This window comes from Delphinapterus leucas, chromosome 13 (assembly GCF_059928025.1).
Source record: "Delphinapterus leucas isolate spDelLeu-1000000601 "Yukka" chromosome 13, BTC_Dleu_Yukka2, whole genome shotgun sequence".
Classification (NCBI taxonomy): Eukaryota; Metazoa; Chordata; class Mammalia; order Artiodactyla; family Monodontidae; genus Delphinapterus; species Delphinapterus leucas.
In genome coordinates, this window is record NC_143141.1 from 15,585,511 (window position 1) to 15,607,223 (window position 21,713).

Sequence of the window (21,713 nt, forward strand, 5' to 3'; positions counted from 1 at the left end):
AACGGAGGGTTCTTTCTAAACTTTATTAACATTAAAAAAATTTCACATCAAGATCATCCTATGTTATCCAATATTAGAAATCTATGTTGTGAAAAGTAAATATTAAACTTATTTATTTTGGGGCTGCTTCTCTTTCTTTTTTTACTCTGAGAATGTCTCTCCAAGTTTACCACATGGCTGTTAACTGTTTCTTTTTCTAATCCATCCTCTACACCCCACTGCCCATCAAAGGATATGCCCTGCAGGGTAGTTAAGTACTAGAGTCTGAAAGCAGGTTGCTAATGATGGCTTCTTCCAGGTTTTCTGTGAGACTTTATCACTTCCTTGTCTCATGCCAGGTCATTTCACAGGGAATTATTTTGACATCACAGGTATAAATAAGGTCAAACTCACTGGTGAGTATGTGATACTACTTTTACTTCTCCATGTTCACAGTCTAATTTCTTATGTTATCCTCACATCAAGTAAAATTACTTCCCTCTCTTATCATATTTTCCATTTTTAAAAATTTCCCTCTTCCTCTTATCATATAGTTTTTATTTATTCTAACAGTTTTTATTTTAGTATCTACATATATCTCAGCTCTTTCATTTTCCTATAATTTTTATACGGTATGTCTTCTGAGCCTATTTCTTTTTTTTTTTTTAACATCTTTATTGGAGTATAATTGCTTTACAATGATGTGTTAGTTTCTGCTTTATAACAAAGTGAATCAGTTATACATATACATATGTTCCCATATCTCTTCCCTCTTGCGTCTCCCTCCCTCCCACCCTCCCCATCCCACCCCTCTAGGTGGTCACAAAGCACCGAGCTGATCTCCCTGTGCAATGCGGCTGCTTCCCACTAGCTATCTATTTTACATTAAATCCGAAGGTATTTACTGTAAGCAGGTACAGGCCGTCAACTACTTCACTGTAACATCTAAGGTAGCTGATGACCTATCTACTCACTTTATTTCAGGATAATCAACAGCCTTAAAATATTTGTTGTAAGAATAAATGAGGCACTAGGTCTGACTGGGTTGAGAATCATTAATTTAGTGGATCTTAATCAGAATTTCTTGAAAACAACTGAAAATTATCAGAGTACACTGCAAACAGGGGACCATTTCATGAAACTTTTGTTTCCGTTGTGTGTGTTTTTCTGGGTGTTGTAAAAATGTATTTCTTGCTAGAAGTCAAGGTCAAATAAATTTGTGGTCCCCCAGTTACTGAACAGATCGGTGGCCAACAACTGTCCTACAAGGTCCCTCACACTCGCTGCCTGCTTCACAAACGTCCCTCACCTCCTGGGCTCTCAGTCTACTCTGGGATCTACCTCCCACCTCCAGGTCCTCCCTGTCTCTCTAAAGCAGGTGCTTTCACCTTCCCTACTCCCCATATGGATGCCTTCAAGTCACTCCCTCAATTTCTTTTTATCTTTTCTATCTTAAAAAACAAATAAATAAACAAAAACACTGTGGGCATGGCAAAGGGCAAAAAAGTAGCCTTTTAAGGCAGGATGAAACCCAGAAGGCATAGAGAAAAGACAGAGATAGGTCTATAATAAAAGTGAAAAGTCTTTGGGGGAGCCAAAGCATATACAAGGCAAATACGATTCAGAAAAAAGTCCTATAATATAAAAAAGGTTTAATATCCTTAAGACTGTTAACAATCAGGAAGAAACAAGCAATTCTACGAGGTGGAAAATAAGTGAGTGCAAGAACAATTTTTAAATGAAAATTAAGTTGCTCACTTACGCTATGACCTAGCAATTCTCACCTCTAGGTATATACACCAATCGCTTACTAAATTATCTCAATAATTGTAATAATTTTAAAAGAGTTTCACGTTTTCTAGGCATAAAGTGATATTAGCAAAAAGAGAGGTGGTTTGGGTTTTTTTGTTTTGTTTTAAATTTATTTATTTAATTTTGGCTGTGTTGGGTCTCCATTGCTGCACGTGGGCTTTCTCTAGCTGTGGTGAGCGGGGGCTACTCTTCATTGCAGTGCGCGGGCTCCTCATGACGGTGGCTTCTCTTGTTGCGGAGCATGGGCTCTAGGCGTGCGGGCTTCAGGAGTTGTGGCATGTGGGCACAGCAGTTGTGGCTCACGGGCTCTACAGCGCAGGCTCAGTAGTTGTGGCGCACGGGCTTAGTTGCTCCGCAGCATGTGGGATCTTCTCGGACCAGGGCTCGAACCCGTGTCCCCTGCACTGGCAGGCGGATTCTTAACCACTGCGCCACCAGGGAAGCCCGAGAGGTGGTTTTTATCTCCTATTTTCAAATGTTTATTTATAGTGGTTATTTGATTTCCTGTCTTAATAATATTTGCATTTGACTAGTGGTTTTCTTTTTTTTTTTTTTTTTTTTGCGGTACGCGGGCCTCTCACTGTTGTGGCCTCTCCTGTTGCGGAGCACAGGCTCCGGACGCGCAGGCTCAGCGGCCATGGCTCATGGGCCTAGCCGCTCCGCGGCATGGGGGATCTTCCCGGACTGGGGCACAAACCCGTGTCCCCTGCAACGGCAGGTGGACTCTCAACCACTGCGCCACCAGAGAAGCCCTGACTAGTGGTTTTTAAAGAGTGTGGTATTACTTCCGAAAGGGCATTTTGAAATTTGGGTGTCATCTTGGCATTTGGGAGGTCAGTGCCAGGGATTTAAGAAACCTGCAGTGTGATGGACAATACGACACAATGAAGAACTGCTGTTCTACCTTTCACATATCTTTCAAAGGTCCAAACAGAAAAACCTGTTTATAATTATTTGAACTTGGAAGCTAACTGAATTTTACGTACAGATACTAAGTATCTTTTGTAAGATTTAAACACACACTGAAATCATCAGTAACTGTTTGGGTAAATTGTTTAAAACTTGACACCAAGAGTTGTTCAACAGAAACAGCACTGATGGCAACATTGTTGAAGGTGAACTGCCAACACAACATGTCTGTATGGATTTGCATTTGAAGCTATCCGACTCACAGTGAGTCTTACATAGGTACAAGTATCTAACCTCTTCATTATTTCCTCTAATTTAATTATGCCTGAGCATTTACATCCTGAAAGGCACTATTTCATTTTATTTATCCTTTATGAGAGCATTACAGTGATTTCTTTAAAGTACGTGAATCAGAGTTCTTTATAGAAAAATTCCAATGAATAAAATAAACATAGGAAAAACAAAAATGGAAAAATCAACATCTTGCAATCACTATGAAACAACAGATCCAGGCAGTTTACATCAGTAACTGCCAATGGAGGGACAGCTGACATTTGAATCCACTAAGACAACCAGTCATTATGGGCCTCTTAATGTGATATAATAAGTATTATGAAATATTCAGCACCTATAAAATATTCTATGAAACAAACATCTGAATCAACCCTCTAGAACTGATTACCGCTTAAAAGAAATACAGAGAATGAAAGAATATGATAAAACGACATCATAAAAATGCAAACCAGAATGTTAGAAATACCAAAGAAGTGATTTGGTTTCTTCAAAAACTAAGTAGCATTTTTAAGGGTGGGGGGCTGTTATAGAGATTTTAAAGGACATAACAACCAAATGTAATTATGTGGACCTTCTTTGGATCCTGATTTTAACAAACTAACTTTAAAAAGACGTTTCTGAGACTACTGGGAAAACTGAAGATGAACTGGGTATTATATAATACTAAAGAATTGCTGTTAATTTTGTGAGGTGTGATAATGATACCGTGGCACGTGTGTGTGCATCCCTATCAACTGGGGATAAATACTGAAATATTTGTGGGTAAAATAATACACAGGTCTCGGATTTGCTTTAAAAATGTTCAAACCCCCCAAAAGGAAGGGGGTAGGAAATTGATTTTAAAATGGCAAAATGCTGATGTGATGAACCTGGTTAATAGAACAGGGGAATATATTACCAATGTGTTAATCTCAGTCAATTAAAAAAAAATCTTAGAACAGAAAAAAAGAGGTACAGAATCACCTCCTTAGTCCTCTCTTTAGGTTGCCACTAATCTACGGATCAACACTCTGAGCTACTCAATCAGTGATGCACTCCTCTGACATCATCATCTAATATAGCTAATATCCTGTCCACGAGGACAATGACAGTCTTTTATACACCTTAATGAAAGATACTGTCTATGGCGATACTTTGATATACCAATTTAGAAACCCAATCAAAAGAGATAAGTCTGGTATGCTTGGTTTTGATATATCCTCGATATATCCCAATCACTACTATTTTTCATGGGCCTTTTCCCTAGCAAAACTGTTCTTTGTTCACAAATTCTCACAAATTGTGTTTTCCTACCTTGGCCTTCTTATTACATACTCATTTCTGCCCACCCCACTGGTCTGGAATGTCTGCTTCTCCTCTACCCAGGCAAGTCCCTTATCCACAAAACCTGCTCAAACCTCTTTCTCCTTAGTCCCTTTGCCTTCATCTGAACACTCAGATTCACAGAATGTTAGGAAAGTAAGGGATTATTCATGGCTTTCACTGTCCTATAACAAATAGGTAAGCCTTTTAAAACTTCTCCCTCCATTACAACGCAAATTCCTCAAAGGGAGAGACTATATCTTACCTTATATACCTTATCTTACCCTACCTTCCTATATCTTCTCTTATATACTTTGCATAACGTTAACACCCAAATTACAGGCACGGAACGGAGAAGTACGGTAGACACAACTGTTTTGTGCGTCCAAGACGAAAATGATGATGACGGCTCAGACCATGAGTGCTTACCATATGCCAGGCAGGCACTATTCTAAACATTATATATATAATCACCATCAAATATAACCACCCTAGCATTATGCCCACCTCATGAAATGATACACACAGAGGTGAACAACTTACCCAAGGTCACAGTTTGTAAAGTAAGTGACCAGGCTGGGGTCTGAACCCTGGTGGTCTGGCTCCAAAGTCCCATTGATAAATTTACTAGTCAGCAACTCAGAAAAAAAAAAAACCTTGAGTGAACAGAAAATTTTATCCACTGAAGAAATCTAGGCTCAGAGTATCTACAAACTAATAACTCTCCCTGAGCCTACAGTTTTGGGTAACTTCATCCCAGCAGCATATATAGTACAAAGTGAGCCTGGAATAAGAGTCATAGGATCTGAATTCTAGCCCTCACTGTGATCTCAAGTAGTGTGACTCAGCCTTTCCAGACTGCAATTTTATTTGGGAAAAAAAAAAGGTTGATTTCCTTCTGGACCAAAAGGTCTATTATTCTATCTTCTCTTGATTTTATTGGAGAGAAAAGGATTCAAATAAACTAATTCATTATCCAGCTGCCAAACGGGCCTAAGTCCCACACTGAGCTCTCCTGGCCTGGACCTGTATCACTGCAACACTGGCACAGGAGACACACCGGGCTTGTGACCTCTATGCTCCCTCTCTCTTGCTACTTTGGGGGAAAAAAACAGGTTCACAGGCCCCCCAAACAGACACTTACCTACTAAAAGGTTCAGGGACTCGAGCCACAATAAACTGGAAAGAAAGGCAGTAGAACCACACCAAGTCTTGACTTTAAGATACCTAATGATATTGCTGAGCCTGTACCTGTTCACACTCATTCAAACAACTCCAGCTGATTCAGCACACATCTCCACTTGAACATTTAACAGACATCTCTTACCTAATATGTCTGAAACGGAACTCCTGACTCCAGCCTCCACAAATGCTCCTCCCCTCCACATCTCAGTAAATGGCCCTCCTCTCACCCACCTGGCCTGCCTGTGTCCTTGTTAGATCCACATTCAAAGGATTAAACCCCAATGCCCCACCATCACCCGTAAAGCCCCATGTAATCTGGCCCAGGCTATCCCCACCTCCTCACCTAGTCAGCTCCAGCCACCCTGTTCCTCGCATAACCTACTTCATTCTAACTCCAGGGCTTGTATACCTGAAGCCTCTGCTTGAGATGGGTCACCCTCCTCTGAAAGGCTTTCTTGACCAATCTATTTTTAAAAAACACACAGACCACTCATTCACCTCCCATCATATTCAATCCTTAATCCCCCAGTCTGCTTTATCTTCTTCAGAATATTTATCAGTAACCAAAATTAAATTATGTGTTCCTTTTCTGTATCCAACCTCCCCATTAAAACATAAGCTCTACGCTGAGAACTTCCTCTTATCTTTCATTACTCTATCCCCAGTTTCAACACCAGTACCTGGCACGGTATGTGTTGAGTGAATGACTTTTCCCAGTCTTTAGTATCAGTCTGTAGTATCTACCTTTTAGCTACAGACATCTCTCCTTTCCTTCACAGCTTAATCTTTAAGAAGTGTTTCCAGTTTCTCATGTTCCTTCAGGATTGAATACACTGCAATCTGGGCTCCAGCCTATGCCTTTGAAGGTGCTCATTAAGTTCCACAACCTTCCTCACTCCAACAGTCCCAGCCAAAGAACACTTCACTCCTTATCTTCTTGACCTTTCTGCGGCAATACTAACCACATCCTCCTTCCAGGACGTCACCTTCCTAAGTTTCAGTGACAATGCTCTCCCCTGGCTCTCCCGCTCTCCAGGCTATCCCCTTCAGCCAGTCTCCTGCTCCTTGAACGTGAACTGTTCCCAAGGGCTGAATGATTGGTCTACCAATCTTCTTAATCTGTATGTCCTCACCATCACTGAGCAATCAACTCTACCACTATGGATTTATCTTAGCCCAGACCTATTCCTCCTGAATTCCAGACCCACATGTTCAACTGTCCCTGGTCATCTCTACCCGGATGTCCCACAGGTACCTCAAACCCAACATGCTAAAAATGGAAGTCACTTCTCTTTTCCCTACTTCCCACCTTCACCCTTAAAGCATGCTTCTTTGTCCTAGATATGAATCTTGATGAACAGCACTGCCCAACTAATGAAGCCCAAACCTCGAGTTTTCCTAGACTCTTCATTATTCCAAAATCCCCACGCCTAACCATTCACCAGATAGGTCTCTCATTTGCACCCACTATAGCAATTGTCTTATCTTGTGGTAACTTACCTGTCCGTCCCCCCACCCCACCCCCCCGCAAACCCATCCTTCAGAGCATCTCTTTCTAGAACACAAAAGTCATACTGGTTTAAAATTTCCTAAAAACTCGTTCCCATTAACCTATCCTATTGACAAGGTTCATCTCCTGGCATCAGCCCCTCCCTTTCTGCTCCAATATTGTTCAATTTCTTATGGTCTCCCCTCAGAGCAAAATTCTTTCTGCCCATGTCTCTTTCCATGGGATACTCTTCCGCAACATCAGATACAGCTCAAATACATAACTCCTTTTGGGATGCATTCATGAATTCATCCATAAAACTGAGAAGCCTCCCATATCTATTCCTTCACTATACCTTGCAGGTATAAATTTATTATAGTTCATACTACATTGTATTATAATTACCTGTCTCATCTTAGAAGGCTGGAACTGGAACTCCCTCTGCTTTTCATCCCCAGTGCCCAACACAATGTCTCCGCATAGAGAAAGTATTCAATGTATATTTATTAAATGAATGGATTAAAGTAGGAGTCAGCAAACCACTGCCCATGGGCCAAATCTGGCTCACCACCTGTTTTGTCCAACCTACAAGCTAAGAACAGTTTTTACATTTAAAAATGTTTAGAAAATTTTAAAAAGAATAATGTTCAGTGATGCCTGAAAATTATATGAAATTCAAATTCAGTATCCACAAATAAAGATTGATTGGATTATAGTCATGCTCATCTGTTTATGTTTAGTCTTAGGGCTGCTTTCATACCACCGCAGCAGAGTGGAGTAGCTGCAGTCGAGACCATGTGGCCTGCAAAGCCGTACTTGCTATCTAGCTCTGTACACAAAGTTTACTGACCTCTGAATGAAATAAAATGATCATGGGCTTTGGTTTTTGACAGAACTTAGTTCAAGTCCTGGCTTTACCACTTACTACCTGGGTGACCTAGGACAAATAAGCTAACCTCTCTTACTTAGACTCAAATCCCTAATTTTTAAAGCAGGATAACATACCTGCTGGGTTGTTTTGAAATTTTACGAAGCCTTTTAATTGTGATCCCTGCTGTAGGAACCAGTCTATAAAGTGCCTGGTACAGAGTACAGCTTAATGTTGAGAACCCAGACCTGGGTTTGAATTCCAGCTTCATCGCAGACTGTGTGACCTTGGGCCAGGTACTGAACTCAGTGCTTCAACTTCCTCATCCATTACACTGGGATAATAAATATACACCTCACAGGACAGTTGTGAGAACTAAATGAGTTGGTACATGTGAGATGCTGGGCACAGTGCCCCTCGGACAGTAAGCACTCAATAAATACTACTATTACTGTAGCAGATGTTTGGTTAGTATTAGCTTCTCCCCTTCCCACCTCCTCATCTTCTCTACCTCTCGCCCCTACTCAGAGCAGCCTACGTCTAAAGGAGTAAAGTCAATACTTGCATGACAGGTGCTACTGCACATGATGGGTGGTCAGGAACGGTCTGTGGCTTCCAAGTCACATCACAATCATGGTTCTCCCTTTGATCTCTGATCCTCCCTTCTCTATATGCTTTCTTCCTTAGAAATCTAGCCAATCCCCAGACTTCAATGTAGGGGGCTATAAAATTGTTTTTTCTAACCAAGATTTCTCTCTCCTGAGCCCCAGTGTAGTACTTCTCAACTCCTGATTTCTACCTAATGGCCTACCATCACCTTAAATTCAGAATGTCAAAAGCTGCAAATTATTTTTTCCCCCATCTTTTCCCCACCTGTCCCTTCCTATCTTCCTTAACTACCAAAAGAACCTGCTATCCTCCCAGCACCCTGGCCGGTTGTCCTGAAATTATACTTCAGTCCCTCCTCTCTTGCAACAGGACTTTCTCTCAAGTCATATTTTTTCTTTTTGCTCCTACTGTCACTGACTAATTCAGGTCCTTTTAACTTCAACCTCATTCCGCCAGAGTCTCTAACTGGTCCCTGCCCCAGGCACCAACCTACTCTGCACACGGACCCCACCACTCTTCCTAAAACATGCCACTCTTCATCATGCCCTTTCTCTGCTTAAAACTTTTGATGCACTACCCCAACCCCCCTTCCATCCCATAACCTGTATGGAAAAAGGAAAAGACTGACCTTAGTGTGGCAATCAAAATCCTTCCCTATCTACCTTGCTCTAATCTTATCTCCCATAATAAAAATACCATCACCTTACATTTGTGCAGCACTTTATCTAACTTAGAAAACATTCTTACATGTGCTGGCATTTCATCTCCACAACCACCCTTGGGAAGAGACCAAAGAAGTATATTAGTAATCTTTTACAGAAACCAGATTCGTAGCACTGAACTGGAAGTTAGGACTTACTGGCATATGGGAGTCTCCTTTCTAGAAACCCCGGTCTCCTCAGTATTGTCCCATCTACCTCTCTCCAACTCGCTCATGTTTTCTTAGCTCTGCAGTCTACTCCCTCCCATTCTCCTACTTGGTGGACTCCCTAGAATGAAGAGTATAGGGGAAAGTTCAAAAAGAAATGTTTCTTAGAGATGCTGGAATGTGCTTCATTAGGGATTTAGTTTCCAGCCTTTGCCAGAAAGATCTCTCTAAAGAAGGGCTTCTACAGTGTATTTCTCAAAGCACTAACAATTCAACAGTCCTCACCACAGCCCACCATACAGGGTATGCAGGGTCTGGCCTGGCCATGTCAACTCCATTTCCTACCTCTTCCCCCTCGATCACTGTCCGCCATCCACAGTGGCCTCACTGCTGTTCCCAGAGCATTCCAAGTCTCAAGGCCTCTGTACTTGCTGTACCCTCCTTTACACATCCTTCACTTAATTCAAATTTTTTCTTTTAAAGTTCTGTCTTCAGAAAGGCCCTTCCTGACCACCGTATCTAAAGTAGGCCCCCGTTCTCTATTCCCTTAACCTGTTGTATGGGTTCTCATAACACTTGTCACCTCCTAACACTCTGTTACTTATTCATTCTTTCATGGTCTTTCTCAGGGATCCACAAACCTTTTCTGCCAAGAGGCAGAGAATAAATATGTTCAGCTTTCTCTGTGACAACTACTCAACCCTGCCACTGTAGCACAAAGCAGCTTAGACAATATGGGAAAGAGGAGATGTGGCTGTGCTCCAATACAACTTTATTGACCAAAACAGGCAGTGGCCAAGTTTGGCTTGTAGGCCATACACCCCCAGTATACTCCTTCTAATAGAGTGTGAGTGTCAGAGGGACAGGAAGCTTCTCTGTTTTGTTCACTATGGTTTCCTTGTGGCCAGAATAGTGCCTAGCCCCAAGTACACATTCAATAAATATATGTTGAGTAAACAAACAAATAGAACTAGTCTGGAGCGGAGAGCTATGCTCCTCTTGCACCTCCTCAGGTGACAACAGCATGACGTTCAAGAAGAATGACGCCAAGGTCATGAGCTCCATTTCCATTTGGTTAGTATCACACCATGAAAAGTGGTCCCACAACCATTGTGTGCCTGTCACCAGCAATAACAACCTCAGGCAAAGAATGCCTTTGGTTGTAACTGGGTCCAGGTAGGAGACTGTTAAAACACAGACTGCTGGGCCCCACCCCCAGAAATTCTGATTTGGTAGGTCTAGGGTAGAGTCCAAGAATCTGCATTTCTAGCAAATTCCCAGGTGATGCTGATACTGTTGGTCCTGAACCACACTTTGAGAACCACTGGATGAGAGTACCCAAAAATGACAGTACTAGCATTTTTATACTATTAAAAAAAAAAAAAAAGAGAGAGCGAGCCACAGATTCCTTATGTTCCAGTGATCTGGCTGGAGGGGGACTGCAGGGAAAAAAAAAAAAAGAACCGTAAAACTGACTGCTCAGTGGAAATGTTGCTCCAATAAAATGAAGACAGAAAAACACTAGGTCTTTAATTTTTAACAGACTGTCTTCCAAACACTCTGTTTTCACTTGCAAATCTAGCTGTAACTGAAAAACAATAAGCCAAATAGGTAAAAGAGAGAAGTCACCAGTGGGTGGCTAACCTTGATAGTGGGCTAAGTATTAACTCCATAGTCAGTTTCCTTAAAATTACTTTAAAGAACAATCATAACCACCTGTCTTTCTATTGCTAGATGCCAAGAGACTTTTGGAGATGGATACTAGAGATCTAATCTATACAATGAAATATATCGACAATAAATTACCAAGCCTAGGGGTCACTGTTTTCAAATGATGAATTCACCGTAACAGAACTTGAAATGGACTAGTAACAATTTTTGCAAATTCTACATTTGTCAACGCAGGGGACTTTAAAATAACCCCCAAACTCACATTAAAATCACCCTGAAGCCATTACTTCATACTTCATCAATCTGAACAGCTCACAAAGGGATTAGAATTTATATACATTTGTAGCTGTTTATAAAGTAGGTTTCTATTGTGATGGTTATATGCAGTTAAAGTAGGTTAAAAATAATTTTAAGGTGAAAAAGTAAGGTAAAACCTAGCTTCATAGGAGAGAAATTCTAGGAACAGAAATCTAGAATGCTAATGAACAGACCATTAAGTAGATGGCAATACTGCATCAACATGTACTTACAAAAAGAGACAGTACATGATCAAAAGATGAATTAGCAGACCCCCGATATATGAGTCTAAAGTATGTCTCAACTAAGACCAAGTATTCTTTTTTTTTTTTTTTTTTGCGATACGCGGGCCTCTCACTGTTGTGGCCTCTCCCATTGCGGAGCACAGGCTCCGGACGCGCAGGCTCAGCGGCCATGGCTCACGGGCCCAGCTGCTCTGCGGCATGTGGGATCTTCCTGGACCGGGGCACGAACCCGTGTCCCCTGCATCGGCAGGCAGACTCTCAACCACTGCGCCACCAGGGAAGCCCAAGACCAAGTATTCTTTATGAAAATCTAGCATCTGAATTGAAAAGTATTAAGTGTGAAATATACCCTAGATTTTTATAGCATTGTAAAGAATAAAGAATGTAAAAATATCTCATAAACAATTTGTATACTGATTGCATGTTGAAATGCTGTTTTGTATATATTGGGTTAAAAGCATTAAATTATTAAAATTAATTTCACTTCCTTAGTTTTGTTACTGTAGCTATCAGAGAATTTAAAATTACATGTGACTTGCAATTAGATTTCTGTTGGACAGTGTGATCACGCACCCCAGTTCTGCAAGTAGATTTGCTATCTCCTCTACCATTTGGGTGATTTCTAAGAAGCTTGCAGAAAATGATATGGAACAATGAATGAGCATGAAGATATGCAGTATGTCTGACATGGAGTGAAGCTCCCTGATCCTGGCCTAATACAGGATCACCACGGGCCAGATGCTCATCCACTGTAACTTGAGGTTCTAATCACCATTTTTCCCAAGGATAGGAAGACTGGTTCTACCTCTGTGACTACTATGTATACCCGTATCTATAGCTATACAAACACGTGAACAGGTTACATTCAATTCAAATTGCAATTAACTGTGTCAGAATCCCTAGTAGTGTCAATAAGGATGAACATAAGATCTCTGATTATGAAAACTACCTGGTTCCCAACACCAAACCAGCCCCCAGCTCCCAGCATGTATTTCATTCTTGCAGAGAAGGGACACATCTGTAACAACTCCTTTATATAATCCCCGCCCATTTTATTTCAATGTTTTTAACTCCTGACTTAGAAAGTTTCTCATTTGGTTGCACTGCCAAACCTCTACAATCACAGAGGACACCAAAGGAGAATGCTGGCTAAGGAAGAATAACAGAAGGAAGTACGGTCTAGTTACTCACCCCAACAGTTGCTATATAACCATAAGGACTTCGCAAAAAAACTATACTGAATACAAAAAGCTTAATCCCTTGAGCTCTTTTCTAAGTATTCAATATCAAAAAGATACTTATATATGCAGATGTGTGTTGAGTCTTACAGTCTAAGGATAATATTGTTAAAGAAAGAAATGTACTGCTGGACAGCATTAGAAGTGATTGTGAAGCTTGAATGAAAATAAGCTTAAAAAAAAAAAAAGGAGGGGGGAGCAAATATTGCCAAAACATTAAAACACTTACATGACTTAACTATCCTGTCATAAAATATAAACTTCAAGGACTAACTCGAGCACACTGGAAAAGAGCCACAACCTATGCAACAGCATTTAATTCCCAAACGTGTTTCTAACCCGCTGAATATCATCACCCTGCAGCAAGGGTCAACAACTTGTGGCAAGCTCTGGAGATGACTTCGAGTGGTACTTGAGTAGGTAGTCCATAAATATTTGCTGAATGAATGACTGAATGAACCAAAAAACTCATACACAGTACAATTAATATGCAGAACCCACAGCCAGCTAATCTGAAACCAGAGCCAGAAGGAGAACAAAACAGTACCTCAGAGTCCAGTCCCAGGCCATTCCCACAGGAGTCAGCTACCCTAAGTTATTTTCATTCTATGTACATAGTTTATTCATCCCCTCTTACTTTTATGGAAGTTCCAAGTTCTCTTTCCTACAATCTCTCTCCCTCTTAACCAGTTCCTCCAGATAAAAACAGGAATGCATTGTCCAGTCTCACCATTTTTTAGACAATACTATTAACATCTCTAACAATCACCGGCAAATGTTCACTGGGCCTCCAAAGGCCAGACACTATGCTAGGTGGTAGGGTACAAAGGTAAGTGTAACACTATACCTACCCCTCTGGTAGTTTGTGGGGCAGGCAGACAAGTAAACAATTGCAGCATAAAAAAACGCCTGGAGAATGAGGCAGGAGTGCCACTGGAGGAACTTAACTTTGCTGGGTGGATGGGGAGGGTGACAGAGTCTTAAGGAACAAAAGAAACAAAAGTCAAAACCAAACATTATAGTTGAGTATACCTGTGACTGTTCGAATGGTCAACTCATCAAGTTAGCACTCTAAAGTGGCGCTCTGAATGAAGATCCTCTGACTGTAGAAAAATTTGAAGTTCATGACAGTGGCAATGAATACTACCAAGAGAAGGAACACACAGACACACACTTCAGCAGAACATAATGTGCAAACCTAATTAGTCATGATGTCAAGAGGCTTCACCCACTTATTGTCTGTCCCTCCAAGCTGAAGGTGACTTGATTGACCGACCCACTCCTGTGATTTCAGCTGGTTTTTTCTCACAGCAGTGATGGATTTGCAAGGATCCATCCATACTTTCTCCCTGATACCCCTTGCGGCTACTGGCAAAGTCTGCTGGACTGATGGCTGGTACTGTGGCCCTGAAAAGATACACAGACCATGTACATGAACTGGATAGACCCACACTCTGCTTGTCACTATTCAGAAAGACACAGCTAAAAACACGGATTAACAAACATGTGTGAAGGCAGTGAGAAAGGTAGCAGGGATGGCACCCTGGAAGGTGCCCAATCAGGCAATTCATCTCTTGCTAGTTTCACAGGACAGTGAGTTTTTACCTCCTGGCATGCAGCTCTTGAGACATTTCATCGGCATAAGAGTTAGTTTTGTGTTTCTGACTCCCTGTGACTACAGATAATTTCCAAGCTTCAGGCCCACCCTAACTTTCCTCTGCCATCACCCTCCTGGCCTCTTGTCCTTACCATCCCCAAAACGTCCTCTCTTTTCACCCAAAATACTCACTTCCTTCCCATGGAACGCAGGTAATTTGTTCCCTCAGGAAACTGTCTGCCTTATCCAATATCTCCAACATGAATCAGGACATAGATAATATATAAAAATTAGCACATTTAAAAAATGCTCTGATCTGTATACCTCTTACAGACTCTTTCTTCAATTATAATGAATAGCTTAAGTGACTAAAAAAGCATACCATATCATTTTAAGGAAATGAACAACATCATGGCTCCTAGCACAACACTAAAATTAACATGAAATTAAACTTTTATCAACAAAGATTTTAATTATGAATAGCACTCCTTTTAAATTTTATGAGTATGATGGGTAGGAAACGTTTCCGTATTCATGAATGTAGCCACACAGCAATATTTATAATGAAATTAAAAACACACTATTTTTAGGATAACACAACGATACCTTAATCTTCACTAAGAACAACTTCTGGAACCCCCAGTCTAAAAAAAACACCCAAACCTCAGCAAATATATATGGTAGATGTTATACAGCTGATTTTTGAAAATTAAGTTATGACTCATAAGGGCATGGATTTCTTTTCTGAAATGTTGCAAGCGTAGTATGAAGGAATTTGGTAGTTTCACATCAGAAGCTTCCTAGTTTTCCACTGTGAAAAAGTTTTCAATCTTTAAGCAAGATTGCTGCTAATAAATTCTTAAAATTCTAAGACTGAAAGGAATTTCTTCCAAATTAAATTTCTAATTTAAAATAAGAGAGGGAAGTTATATTTCGTCACATTTTAACTCTAACACAGATGTCAATATATGGGGAAAATGGGCTTCAAAATCAACTTTATACAAAATCATGAAATCAAAGACCCCAGAAATTAAAATATTTATGTTCTTTTATTGAAAGTCAAGGTAAATGTAATTCATGATTTATTGAAATTTAAAGTCAAGTAAGAATGTCATAATCTTTCAACAGATCATTTAAGTAAAATAAGTTGTCTGACATGACGGCAAAGATCTTTTCAGTGGGAGTGAATCTACTTTGCCACAGGAAGGCAAAAGTCACCACATTAAAATCACATGCTAATTGCCAATCCTGGCTTTCCAGTCCCCAAATCCTGAAAACAAAGTTATTGCAATTCACTACGGGATTGTCTGCATGTGCATTTTTAGCATCAGACAGCACTTTCAGAGAAGAGAAATCTACTAACAGAAGAGTTCTACAATTTCAAAAAAATGGTACAACTTTCAAAAACTAGAGTAATGGCCTACTTGCTCTTGTACATTACATTCTGAAAATAAACAGTATCAGATGCTTCTGAGAATAACAGAGTATCATCACTTGTCCATTTATTCACTATCATTTTTACATATGAAAATCTTCAAAAAACTAGGGGAAATATAAATCAGGTAGAGATAGGAACTCTATTTGAAATCTCGAACAATTTTATCCAAAATCAAGAGTAGCCCACAAAAAAGCTGAGGCGGCACTCAAGAAAAAGGAGTTAGGAATCACAATAGATTCCCTCTCTGAAATTGGGCAAAATTAGCAAGAAAAAAGTTGGTAATTATTTTGTCATCAATTTGTTTATCCCTTCCTTATGGTATGTCTACTGGGCAGTAGAAGCTGTGCACATATGCACCTTCCCCACCAAACTTAAGGTGAGAAGCTGTGTCTTGTTCATTCATCCCCACATTCTTCGTAACTAACCCAGGGCCTTATACATAGTAGCGAATAAAAAAAGGTTGAATGATTTAAGGTAATAACCCCAGGTAATCAATTAGGCTCCAACTCATGCAAGAACACTCATAATTTCATTTTAGCTAATAAGCACTGAGTAATTTGATGTTTTTAAAAACATATGCAAAGCTATTATATAGTTTTTAAGCTCTGCATAACACAGTTATACTTTAAATGTATTTAAAAGGAAAGTATGTAGTGAAACATTAAAAAAAATACTCTTACAAATGAAATAGAAAATGATTGGTTTCACTGTGTATAACATGGAACTAGATGGTGTTGGTATGTTGAACATAAAGTGACTAGGAACTGATGTTGTAAAATGTCTGTTAACGTGACAAGAACGTTACAAAGTGAATTAAAAGGCCCTGGAATTCTGGTTGGAAAAGTCACGTTGGGCAAGCGGGAGACAATGTAGAGTACCATCATCTCCACTCAGACAGTGTCTGGGAAGGTGGTTGGGGAGTCTGTTTCCCATGCCTCAGGAACAATGACTTCTATCCCAATTGACATGGTACTGCTGGAAACAGGTACAGAACTGGCTCAGTCCATGATCTTGCTCCCCATTCCCAAAGGAAACACCAAGCAGAGCGGGCCCTTTCTGGACTCCCAACAATTCCAGTTCTATCAGCTCTCTAAAGCTCTACTCTAGAGTAAAAGTAGGCAAATTATAGCCTGCAGGCCAAAATGGGCCAAATTCGGCCACCTCCTGTGTTCGAACAGCCTGCATGCTAAGAACAGTTTTTACAGTTTTAAATGGTAAAACAAAGAATCATATGTCATGACACATGAAAATTAAAATGAAATTCAACAGCAGTTCCATAAAGAAAGTTTTCACTGGAACATGGTTGTCCTCATTCATTACATGCTGTCTGCTTTTATACTACAACGGCAGAGTGGACAGAGACCTTATAGCTTGCCAAGACTATGATACTTACTACCTGGTCCTTTACAGAAAAAAGCATGCTGACCCCTGGGCTAGGACATTTTTCTGTGCTTCTAGTTGCATCTCATTTCTCAGAGGTAGTCCACTGCTTCACCAAGTACAGACTCTAAGCTTGACAGATGTCCATCCTGGGGCTGTGTTGTCCAAAGTTACATGTTACATATAAAATAGTGCAACTCATTAGGATGGGCCCAAAGACAAAGTAACAAATTACATGCCTACAGAAGGCACTGAAAAGGAAGCACAATGCAAGCACAAACAGTACAGGCAGCTCAGTTCAGATCTTTTCGCAGACTACTACACCCAGTCCTGGGTCATACTACTGAAAGGAAAACAACAACTACAGAGAATTTGGAGGTGGACAGATGATTGAAAGGGCTCAAAAATCATACCACTAAAGAAATGGGATTACTTGGCCCAAAGAAGAAAGGGTAAGAAACAAACTATAATATCGAGGGTGTCAAACTCTACATTTGTTGATAGGCTAAATTTCTACTGATGAAAATAACTGGCAGCCTAAACTAAAATTCCACAAAACATATATCTAATGAATTAAATGTGATTCTTAATGAGATTGCCATTCCTGCCTTAGGCCATAAACCAGACCCTTAAAAAGTAATCACTTGTCAAATATTGTACTATAAGTCTTCAACTGATATATTATAGGAATGCTCCTTTTTCAGAAACCTCTGGCATTATGTAAGTTACCAGAAAAGGTGTGCTATTCATGTGCTGAGGAGTTCGGTAATATTCAAGTAACTAAACGGTAAATGTAAGTTTCATGACCACATGCCTTTCCACAGGACCAAACAGGGAAAACTGGGCTTAAATTACAGAATTTGTGTTACATTGAAGAATGTTCACGCTGTGGGATTTTAACTACTCTAAAAGATTACTGAGGGTAAAGGAATCTTCCCAGGACACCATTCAATCTGAATATACCATCTGGAACTACCTGGATATTTTCTTAAAGCAAGGAGAATGGGTCTCAAACACCCTTCTTCCATTGCTATGATTCTGTAACTTTAACTCTCCTAGTTCTTATGAGTAAGAGAGCCTGCAGCCATTACTCACTTTCGTTTTGTCTTGAAGGTGGTCAATGTACACACGACTTCAGCCTAAGATAAACTTTAATATCCCCAATTAAAATTTTATTATAACTTTAATTACAACTTCTTTTAAATTACAAAATAGGAAATGTATTGCCATTAAGTAGAAAAAAATGGGAAAATAGGCATAGCTTCTAAATATTTCTATGAGCCTATGTACCTTATTATTTCAAACTGTCCAACACCTGTACACAGTAAGTGAAGAAAATATAACCTATTTCCTATCAGTTTTCTGACTTTAAAATACAGAACCCTTGGACACAATATTTTCTTGGAGTCCATCTCAAATTACATTATAATTAGTAATGCTCTGAATATAATTTTGAACAATCTGAGTTTTTCAATCTTTAAATTCTAAGGCCTGTATTTCCCTAAGAATACCCTTCTAACAGTGTGATGCACACACAAATGTGACTCACTAAACTTCCTCCACTCCTATATCACCTATACAGTATTTTAACATCCAGAGTACACAATATCTTCAAGCCACTTCTACAATCTTGCATTAACCTTACCAGGATAAACTTTTCGCCAAGTCTCGTAATACTTTTTATTTAAAGATCTGTGGTAGTGAAACAAAGAAAACACAACCCCCCTCCCCCTTTTCTAAACCATATGGCAGCAAACTGAAGTTAACTTATTTTTTACCAGATCAACGCCTATACCTCGGCTGTAAACATTTTTCTCTTTGTGTCCTGGCGCCGGGTTAGAGCTGTCTGCTGATTTGCAACTGTACCCCCATCATGTTTTTAAATCGCAAAACAAAGTCCAAAACGCTCCCTGACCACTAACAGACCTCACCACGGTCATTTACCAAAACCTGGTTTAGGGAGACATGCACGCCGGGAGAGGGGCCCACGGCCGGCCGGGAGCCAGTCCCCCTCCTACCGGGTGACCGAGCAGGGAGTTTGCTCGCCCGGCCGGGACGGATCCGCCCCGGGAACTTGGTTACCCGAGCTCAGGGCCGCGCCGAGGCCTAGCCGCGAGGCCGGGGCGGGCTCCAGGCGGCGGGGGTTTCCCGTTCCCCGGCCGCAGAGCCTTCCCGCCCGCCCCGCAGTCGCCCGCAGGCAGGGGCACTCGCCGTCGTCTCCCGGCGACCGGACGCGCCCGCCGGGTCCCGGGCCGGCTCCTCGGTCTCCTGCCGCCGTCTGCGGCCCCGCTCGGCGGCCGCGCCGGGCCCTTCCGGGACGGCGGGAGCGCTAGGCCGCGCCGGGGCCCAGCGACTCCGGGGCCGGGCGGGCGGACCGCGGCGTCCGGTATCAGTCCCGAGGGCCCGGCTCCCGCCGGTAACGGGCCCCGCCGCCTCCCCTCCCCCTCCCCCGCCCCATGACAGTGCAAACCCTCCGGCCTGCCCGGTCGCCCCGCCTCCGGCACCAGGCCCAGTTCAGGGCCGCGGCGGTGTCGGCGGCAGCAGCGGCGGCTGCGCCCCGGCTCTCCGCCCTCGCTCGCTCTCGGGCCCGGCGCCTCGGGCCCGGCTCGGGCTCAGCCCAAGTCTCCGCCGATTCCCGGCCGCCCTCCGCGGCGCCCGGCCCGGGCGGGGTAGGCCGAGGCCCTGGCGGTGGGGGTGGGGGCTCCTCTCACCTTCATGTCGGGACATCCTAGTTCAGACGGTGGCGGCGCGGCCCCTCCCGGGCTCCGGCTGCAGTGTCCCCCGCGGGGTCCCGGCGCTGCCCGCGCCGGCCGGCCGACTCCCACTCGACTCCCGGGCTCGGCCGCGGGGGCGGGGTGGGCAGCGGAGCGCTCCCGCGGCGGCGGCGGCTGCGGCGGGGAGGCGGCACGGGGCGGGAATGGGGCCGGGCCTGGCCGAGGCTGAGCTCCTCCAGGAGGCGGATCCGACGCCGCGGCTCCGCCGGCGCCCGCCGTGACTCGGTCACTCTCGGGCCCGCCGGCTCCGGGCGGCGGCGCCGCGCTCCGCAAATCCCGCTCCTCCCCTCCCCCGGCCCACCCCCCGCCCCTCTTCCCCGGCTCCCGGCCGCCGCCTCCTCCTCCTCCTCTTCCTCCTCCTCCGCCTCCTTCCGCCGCCCGCACGTCGGCCCCGCCTCTCGCAGCCCGCGCCGGGCCTAGCAACCCGGAGCACCACGGCTGGAGGGCGCGGCGGGGGCGGCGCGGCGGCGGCTGCCCGCGCTCGTCGGCAGGCCGCGGTCGGGCGCCCGAGCCCGGCCTCGGCCTGGCCGCCGCCGCCGCGCAGCGCGTAGGCAGGAAGAGGAAATGCCCGGCCGCCGGCGCCAGCCGCTCGCCAGTATGACCGGCCCGCGCGGCTCGAGGGGCGCTCGGCCGCCCCCAGCCCCCCCTGGGGCCTATCCGGGCCCGGGCCGTAGGCGCCCCGCCGGTGGGCCGGGCCAACCGCGACGGCGGGTGCTTCCCGGCAGCGAGCTGCGACCCCGGAAGGCTCCCCCCTTTCGGGCGCATGGCTGCCGGGCCGACAGCGGGCAGCGCCCTGCGGCCTCCGATCCAGACGGGAGGCTGCGCACCGGCTGGGGACATGTGTTTGTATTTCTTTTTAAGCCAGCGGCCCCGATGGGAAAGGCGGCTGGCCTCCGGGAGTCGTCCGGTGTTGCCCGGCGGGGTGACTCGCGGTCGGTAGGGCGTGGACGCGAGAGGCCAGCCGGGAGGCGGCCAGTCTTGGCTGCTGTGCCCCAGGGCCGGCTCCTCGGGAACCATCTACTTCGAAGACTCCGCTCCCGCCAGCCCGGGTGTCCGGCAGCACCCGCGCAAAGTTTGTTCCAGCACCTTGGCTGACCCTGAATATTCTTCTCTGAAAACTGTTGGGGTGTGTTTGTATGTGTGTGTGTTTCCTTTTTTTCCTGTCCGTGAACTACTTTTCTGTTTTTATCTATCTTTTACATTTTTACCCTCTTCCTTGTCAACTTTGTTTTCAGGCCTTAATTAGTTCATCAAATATTTATACAGCCCCTTACCACGTGTCGATTGGTAGCGTGGTTTAGTGGAAAGAGATCGCACTTTGGAGTCAAGACAAGTGCCGTGGATTCTGGTTCTGATATCCTCTATGTAACCTTGGGCATTTACCCTTTTATATTTGAATTTTTGTTTTTCTCCATAAACTAGAAGTGTGTCCCTAGGCTGAGTCTACTGAAATTGGATTCTAAGGTACTGCTTGCTTTGGGATTACTCTTTTTCCTTTCCACCATTACTATCTGTGTGACCTGGAGCAAATGACTTAGCCTCCTTAGCCTCCATGTCCCATCTTTAAAATGAGCGCGATTACACATGATAATAACAATAATAATAACAACAGGTATTTGGACGATTAAGAGCTAAAGTGTATATAAAATATCCAGCACGGGACACAGTAAAAACACAGTTTGTTACCATATTTCATTACATCTGATTTCAAGATGCTTCTCGATTTGAAAGGTATTTTTAAAAGCTCATCTTAAAGTC

General features: G+C 43.4%; 1 protein-coding gene across 1 annotated transcript in view; it reads right to left on the reverse strand.

Moving 5' to 3' along the window:
* KCMF1 (potassium channel modulatory factor 1) overlaps window positions 1–20,987 on the reverse strand; it is a 76,703-nt gene extending 55,716 nt beyond the window's left edge. Inside the window, exons 1-4 of the mRNA XM_089922912.1 lie at window positions 19,893–20,987; window positions 14,556–14,616; window positions 13,999–14,173; window positions 13,618–13,745 (exon numbers count right to left, since the gene is read on the reverse strand). Coding sequence (XP_089779038.1) covers window positions 13,618–13,745; window positions 13,999–14,173; window positions 14,556–14,616; window positions 19,893–20,972 — 1,444 coding nt within the window. The 5' untranslated portion in view covers window positions 20,973–20,987. The remainder of the gene's footprint in view (window positions 1–13,617; window positions 13,746–13,998; window positions 14,174–14,555; window positions 14,617–19,892) is intronic.
* Between the last annotated feature and the right edge of the window lie 726 nt (window positions 20,988–21,713).